Consider the following 19,949-nt stretch of genomic DNA (forward strand, 5'->3'; position numbering starts at 1 on the left):
TGACCCTACTTGTGACAAAAATCTCAGTCATAGTCGGATAAGCGGATTGTCATACTAACGAGATGGATTTACATGGCGGTGTAAATGTTGCCAAGAAAAACGGTCATAAAGTGAGTATGTCATATTATTGGGGGTCATATTAACGAGGGTTCACTGTAATTAACTTGGCACAGTACAGCCGTCGTAGTGGTATCGAAAGCTGTTGGCTTCCATAATCACAAAGAAAGACTTTACTCAGAAGCTGTATAATCTTGGACGTCCCTGAAGTTTGGAGCGATTCAATTGATGTTGTCCACTACAACAGCAACAACAACAACAAATAAGTAATGATGATGTCGTGGGATCTTCCTCCGCTGAGGCAGCTTGAGGGGGAGAACATGGTGAGTGAGGACGAAAATGAATGTTCAGAGTTCACGCAGGAGCCCTGTTGCTGGTAAGAACGAGATGAGGGCATGAAGAGCTCGTAGGCTGATGCGCAGGATTGACCGAAGACCCAAGCAGTTGAGGAAGGGCAAGTGAGGGTGTTCCAGTGGCTTCAAGGACGCGTCTCTCAGTGAAATACATCTGAGAGTCGACGAGAATGCGTTTGACAATACTTGGAGTATTACAGCAAGGGCCCGGCATTGTGTTACTATAAACCAGCTTGTAGCGAAAGTGTGGGGTGAATGCGACGACTTTTTTGCGACCATTACTGGCTGTCTCGGAGTTTTCTTCCGAGCAGCCGCTAGTTCTTTAGAGACATATCAGGGAGTGAGCCACTCCATGAAATATCGGCCTTGGGCTTCCTTTGGGATTGTGAGCTCACGCTCGTGAACGAGCCTTGCGAAGCTCGTGTCATCATCGCATTCCATGGAGCTTGCCTCCACAGGGTACGATGACAAAGGTGGCGTCTGTGAAAGTGACGCCACGGAAGAGGATTGCAAAAACTGTGGTTACTGTTACAGGAGGTGGTGTTTGAGAAAGAGGTGTACGTATTTCTTCACCTTGTGTTGTCTTTCCTGTCTGTGTTGCACATGAAATCATCCTTGGTTTCTCTTTAACGACAGATGAAAATGATTTCTGGAACAGGAAAGGAGATGCCTTCTTCCTGGCTTCTGGATAATTTCGTTTCTGTGTAACTTTCACGTGCATAACCTCTTTCTCAAACTTCCACCTCGGGCAAGACCTAGGGTACGAAGGGTGGTCACCTGAGCAGTTAACGCAGTGATCAGGCCCTCTGCGCTCTTGTAGCTGTGGTCCTGCTTGCTGCAGCGAGCACAGCATGCAGGTCCGTTGCCAGCATCGGGACGAGGGACATCTGAAACATTTAAGTGGGTTCGGGATATGTGGCCGCACTTCTGCAGTCAGATATTCTACCGTCAGTTTTTCTGGTAGAGTCGGAAGTCGAATGCGAGAATTGTGTTTTGTGTCGTTATGTAATCTTTGTTCTTCCAGATTTTTATTTTCCTTGCATCGATCACCTTTTGGCTCTTTAGGTTTTCAAGAATCTCTTCCGAAGGAACATCATCGAGTTCAGCTAACGACACGACGCCACTGCAGGTATTAAGAGTCCTGTGTAAGCTCGATGTTATTTTGATTCTGAGCATCTGCTGTGCGTTCAGTATGAGCTCACGGTCAGCTTCAGAGCTGCATTTCAGTAGTAAATCACCTCATCTAAGGCGCGTAATTTCAGTCACATTCTTTGATAGAGACGCCACCGCCTTCTCGGTGAACAATGGCGACATTTTCCCGAGTGGAGTGCTTTTCTCAATCTCGGTGATTACATTTCTAAAAACTATTTATTTAGTTAGAACGGCGTCAGACGCCTGTTTGAAAACATCGGTCCGCGGGCGCTTCCCGCCCGCGGTCGAGAGAGGAGAAGAATGTTTAACCATGCGAGGTTTAAGAAAATGAATGTTCCCATTTGTCATCCACACTTCACATTCATACACGTGGCAAGGTCCCGGAGTGTTAAGGAAAACCCATTGGAAAACCTTTCGGAGTTTGACCAAGACCCAGACGCCACCGTTCAAGGCGTCTATACCCTTCGCCTTTCATCCCGTCGGCACGGTACGGATAACAACTCAAGAACTGGGGGCTGGGGTCCGTGGTGGCGCCACTCACCAAACACCAGCCGAAGCCGGTGCCCCATGCGGGGGAATAAAGAACGTGAGGGATGCGTAAGTGGCAAGGGGAACACAAGCAACTAGTACACAGCGGGAAGTAGGACGAAGCTACAGATGTCATTGGATATTTGTGGCACAATAGGCGGTTCTGTGGCACAAAGGTTCTGTGCAGCAGTGAGAAGTAGTCTGGTGATATCGCTCCTCCTGTTTGGGTACAGCGAACCATTTGGGCATACCAATTTTTTTTTTTTTTTTCAATTCCGTGTTGGCACCGCGAACCAACTGTGGGGATGAGCGGCGCGCGGACGCGGACAGATGGAGAAAGGACAGCCGGGTGGAATGGCGGACAGATGAGTTAGTGTGCGTCCTGGGACGACCTCAGGGGCAATATCCGCACGACGAAAAAGCCCCACATACAGCACGGCCGGTATCAGGAATCGAACCAGGTCACCTCCCATGTCTCGGCCACCCTAACCATTATGCCGAGGGATGTAATACAGCTCCGGTCAACCTTAATGACAACACTGTAAGAAAAAAAATGCGGTCTCGTTCCCGGACGCGCTTACAGGAACCCTTGGGGCCGCGGGGAAATATTAATTGAACTAAATTATTCTGTTAGTTTAACGCGAGGATTTCGTTCACTTCACGTTCCCCCAGTGCCTCAAGGGTAGCTACTGTTCGTGCTGTGAAATTAGACCGATTTCTTGTTTTTTTCTTTTTTTTTTGCGGTGTTATTGTTAAGGTTGACCGGAGCTGTAACGGTGGCCCGGAAGACCGATCACCATCGGATGAGACACAGCACGCGGGGAAGTGTGCTGGTAGACGGAGCATTCCGGAAGGACGGTTCGTGCTGGGGCATCGAGCAGGCTCTATGACCCACACTTTTACTGGCGCAGTCGACAGGAATTACCTAGGGTCAGCCCCGTCAAACTTGTGTGTGACACAACTACCCCAGTGCAGACGCAACGAGGTACTGCAGCTAGCTCACGACTCACCATGGGGTGGTCATTTTGGCGCTCGTAAGACAACAGCTCGCATTAAGTACAGTTTTTATTAGCCTGGGTTGGAGATACACGTTACGCAGCACTGTTCGCCTGTCAGCTTAGAACCGACAGGCGCAAGACTGACAGAGTACCGATTACTCCCTTAACACGTCTGGAGAGGCATTTTAAGAGTGTCAACTGGGATATCATAGACGCCATTGAACCGCGTTCAGCTGGAGGACGCTGTTGGGGGTCTCGAGGGCGAAAGTCTGAGCTAGCGTTGTCCCAGGGCAAGCAAGTGAGTCAGACACGACCAACCGTCTGTTCTGGTCCTGTCCGAATGGTCCCACTTGATCACCTTCCACCGAGGCCATTTATTTTGGACAACCTCACGTGTAAGTGATGATATACCCAAAAAAAACTATAACAAAGGGAAAGACAAAATGATTTGCGCTGGACGCAGGAAAACACTGTTCGGTTCAACACACGCCCCCTTGCATCAAGCAAATCCTGAGGAGTAGAAGGAAAATCACAAAGGATACGAAAGGCGATCATGAGAGATTCGCGAAACCAAAACCTTTTGCACACGCTAGGTTCTTTGCATTTGGAACGGGTTTGGTCAATAGTCCGCAATCACCTCCCCTGTTGGCAGAAACTGCTTGAAAGAGTTGCTTTCTGTCTCATTCCTGGCAAAAAAGGTACTTGAGGTTGATGCGTTTTGTTCGCTGGTGGTACATTGGATTTTCGTCTATTTTGATAGCAGATTGGTTGTCACAGCCAAATCTCCACGGGGGTCCGTGCCGTGTTGGTTGAATCGTAGTAATCTAATCGTAGTAATCCACTAGTAATCGTAGTAATCGAAGTCGTAATTCATTTCCATCTGTCATAGCTTCGACAAGCGCGACATACTCCGCTTCACAAGACAATAACGCAATCAATTGCTGTTTTCACGATTTCCAGCTAATGGCGCCTTGAGCCATGGTGTAAACATAAGCACTCCTTGATTTTCCCGTATCATACTCGTTCCAGCTAGTATCAGAATATCCGATAATGGGCTCCTTGGATCCTCTATACATCACACCGTTGTTACAAATTCCTTTACGATAGTGGAGCGCCCTCTTTCCCATTTCGCAGTGGTTGTTGGTGTAACAAAGATTGAACTGGGGGGGGGATCAAATAGTTAATCACGAACGCGATGTCAGGTCAGGTTGCTTGCGCTAAATACATGAGACTGCATATGAGATTTTGGTACGGCACTTTTGGTTCGTCTTCCACACCTTTCGTACTGGTTGCGGTTGGTTCTCCAGTTGCCGGATCTCCAGTTGCCATTGGAGTCTTTGTAGGCTCGCAGTCTTGCATCTTGAAACGTTGCAAGATTTCGTCAACGTATTTTCTTTGGACAATTGTCAATGTGTTCTGTACTTTACCATGGGAGACTTCAATTCCTAGAATGTATGTGGGCTTTCCCAGATCTTTCAGTTCGACTTCTTTACCGATATTCTTTATAGCTCTTTGCAGCGTTTCTTGACTTGTCGCCAACGTGAGCATGTCATCCACGTACACACTCATAATAACGTTCTCGGTTCCGTTTTCTAGGATGTAAACACATCTGTCAGGTTCAAGCCTTCTGTAGCCTTGTGGTTTTAGATTACCATCACGAGTTAAATACCAGGTTCGCCCGGACTGTTTTAAGCCATACAGCGCCTTGTTCAGCAAACACTTTCCCACTTTGACCAGGACAACCTAATGGGGGCTCCATGTAACTGTTTCGTCTAGTTTTCCATGAAGGTGTGCAGTCTTTACGTCAAGCTGCCGCCTGGCCATTCCTTCTGCCAATCCTAGTGCAAGTAGCATTCGAAGGCTAGTTCACTTGACCACGGGTGGAAATGTTTCAAAGTGGTCTATGCCTTCCACTTGGGTGGTTCCTACGGCTACAAGGCGTGCCTTGTATTTGTCAATCTTGCCAGTCGCGGTTTTGCTTGATGCGGTAGACCCATTTTGACTTCACCACCTTCATGTGCGGCTCTCTTGGTACCAGAACCCAGGTTTCCATTTGATGAAGTGATGAAAGCTCTTGCCCCATTGCCTCTATCCAATTAGCTCGTTGCCGTGACGCTAACGCTTCGTCGTAACTCCGGGGTTCTTGCGGCTCCTCTTCTACGATGCCGCAATAGCCAGCCTTTTTGGGGTCTACTTGCAGTCGGTATGGTGGCCGGTCGGCTGGTCAGTCGGTCGGTCGGTGACAAGGGCGGAAAGTTTGCCGTTCTCCGGCGCCTAACGGATCCGACTTTCGAGGTTCGCATGGGCCATCCAGATGGAGCAGCGGGGGCGAAAGCCGAACTGGCTGTCGTTGAGGTTTGACGACATCTTCATGAAAGAAGGTAGCCGGTGGTGCAGGATGCGCTCAATGGTCCTACACAGCACAGAGGTCAAAGCAATTGGAAGAATGTTATTCATGACGAGCCCCCTCGAGGCGATTTTCCTGAGAAGGATTATTCTGGCCACCTTCCACAGAGCCGGGATTCATGAATGCTCTGAGGACGCATTGACGATGTTCAGGAGTTCCTGGGGATGGGACGACCACAGGGCCTTAACCATTCCGCCTGTGACGCCGTCAGGACCGGGAGCAGATCTCAGGACAGCGTGCACAATGGAAGCAAGTTTTGGAAGCGAAGAGACAACCCTCTGGCGGCATCCTCAAGCTGAGTCTTCAAATCGCTGTCAGACGGGACAGAGAGGTCAGAGTACGGGGCACATGAGAAGGACCTGCGGATATTGGCGACATGCCTGTGCAAGGCCTTCTTGTGCGTCGGGTTGGACAGGAAAGAGTTACGCCCATTGTGGAACGATGGCTTGGCGGCAGAGACGGCATGCTTGAACACTGCCTTGGGAAACTGGAAGTTCGTGTAGCACGTGTGTGATAGGACCTTCTTGTTCTTCTTCTACCACTACACTGTAAACTTTTTCACACCTTTAAAGGTGTGCGCTATGCACATTCAATCTGGTTGCGTAACATTGCATCTCCAGGAGGATATTTTACAAAATTCGGAAAGCATTACTAAAGATCAAGTGTCAGTGCAAATCTCGCATTCATTATGTCTTGGATATCGTAGGTACGAGCTGATGCATATATGCATCGCTATCGATAATCGAGCACGCGCAAGTGTCTACAATACTGCTGAACAATGTTGAGATGTTGCAAGACTGAATTTTTGGAGGACAGACAACACTCGAGTAAAGAAAATTTGTGCGACACCGTGCTTTATTATGATGTTACCGAAATTACACCTAAAAAGGCGTGCGCCATGCACGCTCTTACACCTTTAAAGGTGTGAAAAGATTTAGAGTGTAGGAACAGTGGCCACCAGCCACACAGGGCGATTGGCCAGGGTTTGGTGCGGAGTAATCTCTAGAGGCTCATGAGACCCGCGGTGACATGTTAGTAGAAGGAAGCCATAGCAGAGGGGAGGGAGGAAGCGGGAGGTACAAGATGTTTCAGAAGTCAGATGGTCAGAAAGGCGGCGGCTCTCGACGCTATTTCAAACCGCCATTTTTCGGTGTGGGAGGCTCCAAATGACAGGACGGCGTCCAGGGAGAGGGGAACCCCTTGTCTAGCTAGCGGCTGGGCAAGGTAGCTAAGGCGGGAGCGGTCGTAGAGGGGGCAGTGCAGGAGAAAGTGCTCCACAGTTTCCTCTTGACCGCAGTGGACGCACGCAGGAGAGCGGCTGACACCCGCGCGGTGCAGGTAAAAGTTCAGTGGAAGGGCTAGGGACCTTCTTCTTCTTCTTCTTCGTCTTTCTCCGCAGTGGCGCATAGCACAGGGCAATTGGCCACGGATCGCGACATGAGGGCCCAATTAATGACGGTTACGTGAAGCGTTGAGAGGATGAGATGAATGAAATGACCGAATAAAAGATGAGCGGTGAAACGGAATGACGACCTGACAATCTACCAAAAGACAGAATGGAAGGTGCCGACAGTGGAACATCGTGGGCACGGAGCGGGACGGCTAGGAACATGGCGCGTTGGGATGAGTAGCGCGAACAGTGGAGGAAAAAGTGTTCAGTGCTTTCGTCTTGCTGGCAGTAGGGGCAAAGAGGAGAGACAGAGCGGCGAATTCTATGGAGGTAGTAGTTTAGTTGAATGACGCGACAGCGAAAACGCGTGAGCAGAACCTCCATTCGCCGCGAACCACAAAGGAGGGGGTTCCAGCCAAATTCCAGGTGCGCTAGTTCAGGCCGCGCGCGGGGCTGCTGTTGGAGGGCAGCAGCTCTACGGAGGCTGTCGAACCTTTTGTACATTGCGTATAGAACCGTAGGAATCAGAACAGTGAGGTGAGTACATGCGACGCAGAACAGCGAGGTGAGTACATGCGACGCAGACTTGTGCCCGTTACCCAAAAAAAGGAACTAAATACCGTTACCCGTTACTTCAGAAAAAAGTAACTAAATACGTTACTCGTTACCGACATACAAAAGTAACGAGTTCTCGTTACTCACAGGTAACGAGTTACTTTTACGTTACCGCGCATCCAACAGACAAGCCGCCACACGTGTCAACGTGATTAGTGACCCTTCGTTTTGTCTTGTTGCCCCTCTGCGTCGCGTCTTGGGTATGGGTCATTGTAATAAACCTTTTGCTGAGTCTGATAATGTGTCGTCCGTCCTTCGTGGTCCGTGTCTCTCGGCCCCTTACCATGAGTCTATATCAGCTTGCCTGGACCCTTCCTTCTTTCCGAAGTGGGGGTGATCGGAGACTATGAAGACACAAGAAAAGACACCGGTTTTCGTGCCACCGATCACCAACGGTTCCCGAAAACAGACGAGGGGCTGCGTCATAATTTAGGGCGCTCAGAAGCTTAACAAACACAAGAAAAGGCTAGAAGTCGAAACGCGTTTTTTGTAGCCATAACACAATTGGTGCCCATTCTTGGGAAGGAGTGATGGTCGGAGATTACGGAAACAAGAGAAAAGACAACACATCCAGCCAGGGATTGCAATAATACTTTGAGTCACACGTGGTCGTGGGTCACGCAGGTCAGATCCGCACGCATTGCGCCGCACGGAGTGCCGAAATGTGCTGCTCCGCGCTGAAGAAAAGGAACGAGTAACGTCAGTAACGAGTTACCAATTTTTGTAACTGATTCCGTTACTATTACCATATTTTAAAAAGTAACTGAATCGTTACTTCGTTACCAAAAAAAAGTAACCGTTACCAAGTAACGAGTTACTTGTAACGAGTTAGGCACAACTCTGAATGCGACGGCGGCACGCGCAAGAGAATCCGCGACTTCGTTAGCAGCTTTGCGGCGTCGGTTGGCTCACGTGCAATCTTCGTTCCACCAGGGAGCGCAGTTCGATGTTGACCTATTTCCGCGCCACCTATTTAAAGCAGAAGAAGAGGAGGAGACTTGCAAGATCTGCGATTGGACTATGTGACGAATGTGACTATGAACTGGGCTATGTGACGAGGAGACGAAGATTTGCCTTCGTCTTGCGCATATATCTGCCATTAGTATGTGCGTTTAACGTGGCCTTACATCCCATCACTATCACACAAACATAATTACGCCCTTGTGTCCTGGCCAATCTCCCTTAGTGGCTCACGGCCATCTTTTCATTGGAGGAAGAAGGAGAAGAAGAAGGTCCTTGTGGCTAGTGGCCATTCTCCGTGGGTCGAAGAAGAAGCAGCCAATCACCACACAAACATAATTACGCCCTTGTGTCCCGGCCAATCTCCCTTAGTGGCTCACAGCCATCTTTTCATTGGAGGAAGAAGGAGAAGAAGAAGGTCCTTGTGGCTAGTGGCCATTCTCCGTGGGTCGAAGAAGAAGAAGCCAATCACCACACAAACATAATTACGCCCTTGTGTCCCGGCCAATCTCCCTTAGTGGCTCACAGCCATCTTTTCATTGGAGGAAGAAGGAGAAGAAGAAGGTCCTTGTGGCTAGTGGCCATTCTCCGTGGGTCGAAGAAGAAGCAGCCAATCACCACACAAACATAATTACGCCCTTGTGTCCCGGCCAATCTCCCTTAGTGGCTCACGGCCATCTTTTCATTGGAGGAAGAAGGAGAAGAAGAAGGTCCTTGTGGCTAGTGGCCATTCTCCGTGGGTCGAAGAAGAAGCAGCCAATCACCACACAAACATAATTACGCCCTTGTGTCCCGGCCAATCTCCCTTAGTGGCTCACAGCCATCTTTTCATTGGAGGAAGAAGGAGAAGAAGAAGGTCCTTGTGGCTAGTGGCCATTCTCCGTGGGTCGAAGAAGAAGCAGCCAATCACCACACAAACATAATTACGCCCTTGTGTCCCGGCCAATCTCCCTTAGTGGCTCACGGCCATCTTTTCATTGGAGGAAGAAGGAGAAGAAGAAGGTCCTTGTGGCTAGTGGCCATTCTCCGTGGGTCGAAGAAGAAGAAGCCAATCACCACACAAACATAATTACGCCCTTGTGTCCCGGCCAATCTCCCTTAGTGGCTCACGGCCATTATCTCATTGGTAGTAGAAGAAGAAGAAGAAGAAGAAGAAGATAGCCATCCAATCAGCTGGCCAAGCCACTGGTGGCCACTGTTCCTAGTGGTGGAAGAAGAAGAAGCTGGCCAAGCTCCTTGGACGAAGAAGGAGAAGAATCGCCCTTAGTCGATAACGGCCACTTCCCCGAGGGCGAAGAAGCAGCAGCAGCAATGGCGAATTCGGAAGCTTTCATCGTTGTCCAGGATGCGAGCGGTTCTTCGTGGAATTCCCCAGAGGTATGTGCAGAATCTTTTGTCTGACCTTTTTGGACGTCGTAGAACTTGGGTGCTCACTTTGAGGCGACTCATAATTCCATTACCACCAGCAATATGGGGTCGAGTATCCCGCCTGGGCGATGGCATTCCCCAATCATCACCATTAAAGTAAAGGAATGTATAGTTCCGTATCGGGACCATTGGCTTTTCTTAAACAAAAACCAATAAAACCAAAAATCGAACGCTTTCAGATAAAAGAGGAACTGATTAGGAATGAAATTAAACGGGAATGACCCTCGTATGTTGCGGGAACCGTATGCAATTTCAACGCCCGTTTCGTGAAGACCATCTTCTGACCTAACCGGCGGCACAGTCTCATGCCCGCACCGCCTAGTGCGTGGCTGGAGGGGGGTGCTCCCCCAGACCTCCCCAGGACGTCCCCCACACTGTAAACCCCACCACCCTTATGGGTGTAAATGGCTTGTCCTATAACTGACACCTCTTTTTACACCGTACATGGTCTGGAACACCCTTTTTAGAGGGTGTATTCCGTGTAAATCACCCCTGGAAAGGGCGCTTTTCTTTGAAAATGCCCTCTTTTGCACCCTTTAAACACCCTTTTAGGAGGGTGTAAGATCGTTAAACACCCTCCTAAAAAGGTGTATAAAGGGTGCAAAAGACGGCATTTTCAAGAAAAAGCACCCTTTCAAAGGGCGTTTTACACGGGATACACCCTCTAAAAAGGGTGTTCCAGACCATACGGTGTAAAAAGAGGAGTCAATTATAGGACAAGCGATTTACACCCATAAGGGTGTTTTTCAGTTTACAGTGCAGGCCTCTCCAACCTGCGAAACCCAACCTGGACTAGCTTCACTAAAGTGGGGTGATTTAGCCCAATTCAACGACCATACCTTTTCCAAAATGGCAAGTTTCGAGTTCCGTTAGGCTTAGCGTTCCCCTGTTTCTCCTGCGCTAGAATGCATCCGATGGGGTTGTTGAAAAGCATATTTAAAAAATCCACAGAATTTCATAATTTTTACATTTTTAGATTCAGCATATGACCTTCTTTCACTTCTACGCAATATTTACCTTCCAAACGCTTTCATTCATTTTTCAAGACGAATGGTCCCGATATGGAACTGCATTCTTTGCCCATTTTCCAGTTAGAATACAATACGTTATGCAACTACGTGAGCCTACCAGCTTTTCCCCTCGTGCACCTAAAACAGGCTCATTGAGTCTCTCTCAAACGAGAACACAACTATATAGACGTGTGGTCCAGGTTGCAGTGAGCATTATTCCCCCGTCACCTGCAGGCCGCCATCTTCCAATTTAAGCGGCTAACAAAATTCGGATAGCAGTCTATCCGTGTATTCACACGAGCGACATCCTCACGGAATATTCTAGTGGAAGAAAAAGCGAAAACACTGCTTGCAGAGACGAAGTTCCGTACCGTGTTATGTTGAGCAATCACACGGTGCGGCATATCGAGAGTGGCGTACTGCGCATTTAGCAGACGACACTTTGCAGACGACACCGCCAGCGTGTTTTCCTGTCGTCTGCTACGGAATATCTCGTGGTTGTGTAGCAGGATATTCCCCACGGTTAGTAGTGTACGTGAAGACGCGACGTTGAGCACACGTGACAGCAGAAAGCTATGACGCTTTTCGCATCTTCCGCTTCTGGGGGAATGTCGCTCGTGTGAATACACGGTATGGAGCACGTTCGTTGACGCACGATCTCAAACTGCGCCGCACTTTTTCTTCTTGGGCCTCGGTGCAGTGGCCGTTATCCACTAAGGGCGCTTGGCCAGGACCAGATGGAGATCATAGGCGCGGAGTTTCCTAACCAAAGTTCGAGGTAACTCGTTACTGTAGCTAAGTTCCTTTTTTTTTTTTTTTGTAACTTGTAACTTAACTCGGTACTTTTGCGCCGTGGTAACTTTCAGAGGAACTCGTTCCTTTTTCAGGTAACTTTGCCAAAGTAACTTAGGTTAAGTTCCAAGTTACTTTTAAGTCGCCTTTTACTCACGTCCACATAGTTTCTTGCTTTCATTCCGGTTCCTTCATGGGATTTTTTTGCCATAAAACGTGATATTCAATCAATGACAGTATCTTATTCAGGAAGTAAAAACCGCTGCCATTGAAATGAAGCTGAACCATTGTGCGCCCACAGGGAGTAAGATGCAAAGCGTTCGAATAGACCTCTACCAGAGAAACGTCATCGTGACGTCGGTAGACAGACTGAAACCGAAACAAATCGGAAGGAGATGGCTGGGTCCCACGAACGGGCACTTCTTCGCTGCCTCCCACTGAAAGAAAACCAGGACCGAGGGTCACGTCCCTATCGGAATATCACGACCCTATCGGAATGCCCTCAAGACCGTGGCTTTCACGCGCGAACTTGTTCACCTCTAGCTTCGAGCGTAGTTCAATTCTACCAAACTCGTGGCGCTGTCAAACACTATGACGGCATTTGTTTACAAACAGGGAGAGGTCTATTGTTGGACATAAACGAAAAGGACCTAAGCGTCTTGGACTCCTCCGCAGGCAACTCAAGGGCTAACTCAACTGCTCACGCGCGCTGCACCTGCGTAATGCTATTTTGTGTCCGAAGTAACTTGGAATGTAACTCGTTCTTTTTTTTTTAAGTAACTCAGTAACTGCGAGTTACATTTCAGGCTGAAGAAATTCGTTATTAACGTACACTCTTAAAAATAACTTCACCGCATAGCACGCTGCTAGCCAACCATAATCTCGAATGATATCGTTATCTGCCCTGATTTGTTGAAAACCGGAGGCGTACGCCTTTTTTGTGACACTTATGCTGTTCATAATTGTCACAGAAAAGGCGTACGCCTCCCGTTTTCAACAAATCAGGGCAGACAACGATATCATTTGAGATGATGATTGGTTAGGAGCGTGCTATGCGGTGAAGTTCATTTTTAAGAGTGTAGTTACATTTTTCACACGGTAACTTAACTTGTAACGAGCTCTTTTTGACGGGTAACTTCTCAATCTATGTTCCTAACCACTAGCAATAGCTATTAGCAACTAACTAGCCCTACTAAGGAGGTTGAGGCGTGTCGGACGAACGATAGGTGTAGGATTCGAGGGAAATAGCCGTTAAGCTAACCGCAAGCGGAAAGGCGTGGCGAAGATACTTTCGCGGCTCGAAAGCGCCGGTTAAGAGTCATGAAGGCAGCCACACTAGATGCTACAGCCCAATTCCACCTTCCTGCATACGAAGCCCCGAACGACAGAACACAGCCTAGGCAGATGGGAGCGCCTTGCCTTGTCAGAGGGCGAACCAGATAGTTGTGACGAAGACGATCGTACACTCTTAGAAATGAACTTCACCACATAGCACTCTCCTAGCCAACCATCATCCCGAATGACACCGTTCTCGCCCCTGATTTGGTGAAAACGGGAGGAGGAGCCTATTTTGTGCCATTATGCACGGCACAAAATAGGCTCCTCCTCCCGTTTTCAACAAATCAGGGGCGAGAACGGTGTCATTCGGGATGATGGTTGACTAGGAGAGTGCTATGTGGTGAAGTTCATTTTTAAGAGTGTAGAGGCGACAGCGGAGAAGGAAGTGTCCCACTGTTTGGTCCAGTCCACACACTGTTAAAACAGAACTTCACCACAATGCACGCTCCTAGCCAACCATCATACCAAATGATATCATTCTGTGTCGTGATTTGTTCAAAACAGGTGGGAGGCGCCTATCTGGAACAAGATAATCTGTCCCAGATAGGCGCCTCCTCCCATTTTCACCAAATCAATGCACAGAATGATATCATTCGAAATGATGGTTGGCTAGGAGCGTGCTATGTGGTGAAGTTCTGTTTTAACAGTGCATACTGTAGCGTCGCACTTCTGTTCGTACCCCTGGAGCGTCCTTAAACCAGAGCACCCATAACCCTCGGGGCGTCAGCCCGGCCGTACCGCGCGCGAAGGAACAACCAGCACAACAGATTTAAATCGAAACCATTACCCGGTTTATTGTCCCTTCGAACAGGCGACGAACCCTTCTTACCGCGATCATACCACGACCCAGAATGCCCCACAAGGCCAGGTTATCTGCCTTCAACAAGAAAAAGCCACGCCCCCCGAGTTCGCAGCACGGGATGCCGGCATATCTGGCAGATGAGATATTCGCCACGAATTCTATGCCCCGACGTCGCTCTCCAATGATCCCCGCTCGGTAGAGCCATCCGCCGGAAGCTGCCGTTTACGCAATGGTCCAGGGAAAATGGCGGGCGCCCAAACCACGTGATCTCGAAGAGCCACTCACAGCGTCCCCGAGCTGCTGCGCGGGAAAAAAGCTGAGGCCCAGTGCGCATGCGCAGACCGACCTCCTTTCCCAACCTCCTTCCCCTTCTCTGCTCGGGTTTTTCGTCTCTCCTCTCGTCCCCCCTGCCCCTCCAGACTTGTCCGTTGGTTTGTCTTCGGCGCTTGCTGTCTTGCTGTAGAGCAACGATCATGCTGTCCCGAAGCAGACAATCAAAAAGCGATTGTGTATGACAAATCAACTTTATTTGTCCTCGAGAACTGCCTCGAAAAAGCTACAGTACATATCTTTTTACTTCTTGTAACATGCTTCACTGGAGCTTTAGGTGCTTCGACATCCAAGGGCTGTTCAAAAGCCAATGCTCAGCTATGTGCGTCGTTGTTGCCGATGGCTGCGGGAGAACTAAAACAAAACAAAAAATATATTGATGATCCGTAACTCTGCACAAAAATCACTGCTATGATAGGCAATCTATCTTGATTTCGTATTTGAACACCGAGGCATTTGTCACGAATGTTCGTAGATCACAGTGAATGAACGGCTGCGACGAGCATGAGGGGCAACTAGCATAACCACACATAATTTGATTAACAGCATATCAGAAACGTACAAGTTACGGCAATGCACTGCACATTGAAACGCCGCTAACGTACCGAGTGACTCGTAAATGTTGTACGTAATACACTTAACGTGATAAACCTGCATTACTTCCTTCAGTCACAAAAAACTAATCAAACTTGTCTTACCGTTCACGTGCAGTACGTCGGAAAGAGTGCAGACTTCCTCTCTGACGATTTCTGCGTCCTTTGGAAGTGCAGGGATTCCATGTCATGTTATCGTCTTCCCGCTGTTGTGATGATCAGGTGGATGTGCCATTCCGTTCTCACATTAGCAGTTCGCCACAATCTAAATCTAAAGCATTCAAAACCCTCAAACCACCCCGTAGCGTCTACGTGCACAACGGTTGCAGTCCAAGAGAACACGCGTGGCCAGAGAGACGCGATGTCGTTCTTTTTTCTCCTCCGTTCGACTGCTTCCGTTGAGCGGTTCGCGCGTTCGGATGCTCACTCCTCAGTCAAATGACTCTCGCCCAATCAGCGCGAAGGAAACTGACGCCAGTTCTTTAGACCAATGAACATCCAAATATTTATACATATAATTCGCAGCCAATGAGAGATCTTCCGAGCTGGCACGCCGGTGGCGACAATATTTTCGAGGCGGTGCGTTTCGCTTTAGAGCCGGCGGCTGGTAGAGCACAGCACCTATACGTATGGTCACATCCAGACCGCAGGGCCGCACCCAAGCAGCAAAATGTACTGAAAGTCGAGTGCAATAGGGGTGGACGGGTAGGTGGAAGGCCTTGAACAGACTGATGAAGCTAAAGAACATTGATAAGACACATACCGTCCACCCCTATTGCACTCTACTTTCAGTACATTGTGCTGCTTGTGCAGTTTTCCAAGTCTAAGGTAACTACTCATCTTCCAGCTGCGAACTCCAATAGGCTGAAACGCTCCACGGACATGCCCTTCTGGGGTAATTGCTGCAAACGCCACGGTGGGTCGCTGCCTGTGTTATGCCCTGCGCCCCCTCAAAATGGATGTTTTTAGGTTTTCGTTCCGGCCGGGGCATGCTTCGGTCCCAGGACAACCTACTCCACCTCAAATCACAAATCAGAGAGGCTTTTGTTCGAGGGCAGTTCTGCGTATCCGTGTTTTTTTTATCTCGAAAAGGCGTACGATACCACAGGGCGTTTCGGAATTCTGCAAGACCTACACGCATGTGGTATCACAGGGTGCGTGCACAGGTGCATTAAGAATTTCCTTAGGGATAGAAAGTTTCGTGTCCGTCTGGGCTCAACTTTATCTGACGTCTTTGTACAACGGGGTTCTACAGGACACTGTGCTGAACGTTCCGCTATTCGTTGTGAAAATGAACACGATAGCGAGAGCCATCCCACCTGGCGTCCAATACTCCCTTTACGTAGACGATGTCCAGGTTTCCTAGACAGCATCAAGTCTTTCGATAGCTGAGAGACAGGTGCAGCTCCCGATCAACCGTCTGTCTAAGTGGGCTGATGAAAACGGCTTCAGGTTTTCGGCGCAAAAGACAGCGTGTGTTGTTTTTACGAGGAGGCGAGGCACATTTCCTGAGCCCTCGCTGCTCCTCGGTGGCAACACACTACCAATTTGTGATGAACAAAAATTTCTGGGGGTGGTCTTTGACAAAAAGCTGTCTTTCGTGCCACACACAAACTATATAAAACAGGAAGTGCCTGAAATTCTCCAACATACTCAGTTTTATCCCATCGATCGTGGGGAGCCGACAAAGTCACATTGTTGCTGGTCTACGACTCGGCTGTGCGATCTGTAATTGAGTAGGGGAGTGTTGTGTATGGCTCGGCGCGGCCTTCGGCATTGGAGGTGTTGGACCCCATCCACCACGAAGGCATCGGACTCGCCACCTGGTCCCCTGCGAAGAGTTTGTGTGTTGAGGGCAATGAATGGTCGCTCGAGAGACGGAGACAATTTGAACATGTGAAGACTGCGCTAAAGTACAGATGCCAGGGCGATGACCCAGTTCTACACTGTAGTGTGAACCCTGCTCTGGAGTGAATCTTCCTTACAAAGCCCTCTGTTGTACCCTCGTTTCCGCTTCGTGTGCAGGCGGCGAGTTCCCGTGTGCGATTCAGTCCCTTTGGCGTTCCCCTGCAGCAGGCAGTCCTCGATGCTACCCCTTGGCAGAGACACCTAATATAATCCAACTTAAAAATGACAGTTTGACAAACAATCCACTGCACACACTGTCATTCTCCAGGAATTCCTGGAGATTCACCATAACTTCGGGAACCACCATGCAATCTACACTGATGGGATCAAAGTAAGCAATGGTGTGGCGGCCGTTGCCCTTGAAGGTGATTCTATTATGACGGCACGCCTGAACACGAACGCCGCAGTTTTCACCGCAGAGCTTTACGCGATTCTCCTGGCTCTGCGGCACATTCCACAAAACGACCTTCAAAATTCGGTAATTTACTGCGATTCTCTAAGCTCTGTGTGTGCGCTGCTCTTGGCTCTTGGCGCTCTATGGCCTTCGTTGCCTCACCACATTGACGCGAAATAAATTCTCTCTCAAAAACAATCCAGGGAAAAGACGTGCTGACGCCAGGAATCGAACATGTTTGCCAGATATGCTACACCGCACTAGCACGCAGTTTCCCTTGCGCCTCAAGTATAGGGGCCATACCTGGTGTCAGCGCCTCTTGTCCCTTAGTTCTTCGAATTCGCTAATTTCTGGGCGTTTGAAACTTAATGTGTCTGTGTCGTTGCTGCCTCGGTCACATCGCTTTGTTTACGTCGTTTTTAAATTCTCGCTTCCCAGGAGGGGACGACAGCCGGACAAGCCAGCAACAAAAGATATGCTATAGTGGCTATGATGGCTATGATGGTTTTCGCCGTCTTGGTCCTGGGCATCGCTGCAGCAGCTGTCTGGGTTCTGGTTAACAAAGAACAAAGTACGACGGAGAAAGCTCACACACCGCTATCTCCTGGAAACGTAAAGATTCGAAAACTCTCGCCGAGGCCGAGACCTCCTGAAGCGAACTACGGAGATTATGAAGATACCACAGCGACGCCGGCGGAAAGAACCAGCCCGCTGAGCGAAGACGTCTGCGACAGCGATCATTGCCGGTACGTCCGCGAGTACTTTGAGGCTATCATAGACACGGACAAGGACCCGTGTGACAACTTCTACGCGTTTACCTGTGGCATGACTGAGCAGCTGAGAAAGAGCGGCGTGTACGTAGATAAGAGGTATCAGAATGTTGCTACACGAAATTTGACCGAAGCTATACAGAAAAAATTGGAGAAAGAACACATTCCCGCACGTGGGAGAACTCCTTTTCAGCAGTCAGCAGCGCTGTACAGACATTGCACCCAAGTTGACAAAAATGAGTCTGCGAAAGCCGCCTCAGACTTCTTAGCCCAACATCAGATGGATCCAAGAGGAAGCATGTCCTTTGACCCGTTGGACGTCATGGTTAAATTCATATTCGAAACTAACATTCCGTTAGTTTTCAAGTTGGAGCAAGAAGATTACGGTTCTCCAAATTTTACGCTGCGGCAGATCACCGAAGACTCATTGTTGTTGAAATATTCGAGTATAGGCGAAATTATGTCGAAATTATTCTTGACGCCCGTCAGCGATGACCTTGTCCAACGCATCACTGAGGCAGAGCACAAGAGAAGTGAAGTCAGCAACATGTCAAGAACTGGCAGCCTAGTGTCAAATGGCAGCAACGCTGTCAAGGTATTCGAGTTGGGGAAATTAGGTCTGGAAAACGGGGACGACACTCTCTCAAAGGCATGGACTAAAGCCCTCGAGCGCTACGAATCATCTCGTCCCCTTCAAAACATGAAGATAAGCATGACCGAGGCCGACTTTGGATTTTTTCATCGCGTCTTCGGAAAACAAAGGCTCATTTCGGATGAGGAACTGAGATGGTTATTCGCCTGGAGATGCACCCTCTACCTCTATGAAGTGGCGGTGTACAAGACCTTCTGGTGCATTAACACGGTCCTCGGGGCCATGTCAGTCCCAGCGGGTTCTACAACGGTCTTTCCGATGGTTGACGAAGAAACAGTTAGCGCTGCCAGAGAAGTGGCCGAAAGAATCGTGAACGAAATTAAAGAATCCTTTAAGACATGCTCGTGGATCGATGAGGAAACACGCTCCGGAGCCTTACAGAAAATATCTAAGCTGAAGGTCCGCCTGGGATACCCGCCTAAACTGAATACGTCCCAAAAAGTCGATGCGTTCTACAAGGACTTACCCGACTTAAACGGCCCTTTTGTCCTGGATTATCTAAAGCTGAACGCATTTCAAACAAAGAAGGACTGGAAAGGTGTAGCGGATGGTTTCTCCGATTATTTCTACGACCTGGCGGTCCCTCTGAATGCGAACGAAGACAATGGCTTCAACATGCTTAGCGCGAACTTCATCTCAGTGGGTGTCCCTTTCCTCCTGAAACCGCTCTTTAGCGCAGGTGGCCCCCCTGAGATCAACTATGGCATGCTGGGATCCATAACGACGCACGAGATAATGCACGGCTATGATCAAGAGGGCCGTCTGAGGGATGGCAACGGGGCCTTATCTCCGTGGTTTACGCGGAAGAGTCTTGCGGAGTACAAGATCCTGGAGCGGTGCTATGTGGAACACGTGGACAGTGTCCCGAAAGCGAGGTCATTCGTTGCTTTCGCGCAGGAATACCAGGCAGACGCCCTCGGCACTTTATCCCTCTTAAGGGCGTACCAGAAGGCTGCCAGAGAATCCAGGGTACATCTGGGTGACGTGAAAGGCCTGTCGAGAGATCAGCTTTTCTATGTCACTCTCTGTGTACACTGGTGCGGACAACCGCTGACTATATCTGAAGGATCGACACACCCACCTCCGGATGAGAGATGCAACGTGCCTCTCATGAACTCTGCGTACTTTAGCAAGGTATTTTCTTGCCCACCCAACTCTCCGATGAATCCGCCGCAAAAATGCTTATTTTGGTGAACGACGCGCTAAAAATGGGCGCATTTTTTCGAACAATGCGCGATTTATTAAAGCACGACCACCGACGGAGCTGGTCTCGTTATTGGTTCAACGTTTTTGTGCTTTCATGGCTCGCAGGTTTTTCTCCCTAACGAGCGTGATGATTACATGTTATTATTAAAGGTACTATAAAGCAGGCGAGGTCGAACCTATGCAATCAGCATGACGTCAGAGTGCTATAGACTCAAAGGTTCAGCACAACAAGTAGTACGCGCAGGAGTTTACGCCGAGTATTTTTG

General features: G+C 49.1%; 1 protein-coding gene across 1 annotated transcript; it reads left to right on the forward strand.

The window, feature by feature from the left end:
• Positions 1-9,629: 9,629 nt before the first annotated feature.
• On the forward strand, positions 9,630-19,758 carry LOC135386327 (endothelin-converting enzyme-like 1). Its single transcript, XM_064616169.1, has 2 exons — positions 9,630-9,837; positions 17,494-19,758. Exons 1-2 carry the CDS (start codon positions 9,772-9,774, stop codon positions 19,669-19,671), a joined length of 2,244 nt encoding a protein of 747 aa, XP_064472239.1. The 5' UTR covers positions 9,630-9,771; the 3' UTR covers positions 19,672-19,758.
• Positions 19,759-19,949: the final 191 nt, after the last annotated feature.

Source organism: Ornithodoros turicata, chromosome 2 (assembly GCF_037126465.1).
Source record: "Ornithodoros turicata isolate Travis chromosome 2, ASM3712646v1, whole genome shotgun sequence".
Lineage (NCBI taxonomy): Eukaryota > Metazoa > Arthropoda > Arachnida > Ixodida > Argasidae > Ornithodoros > Ornithodoros turicata.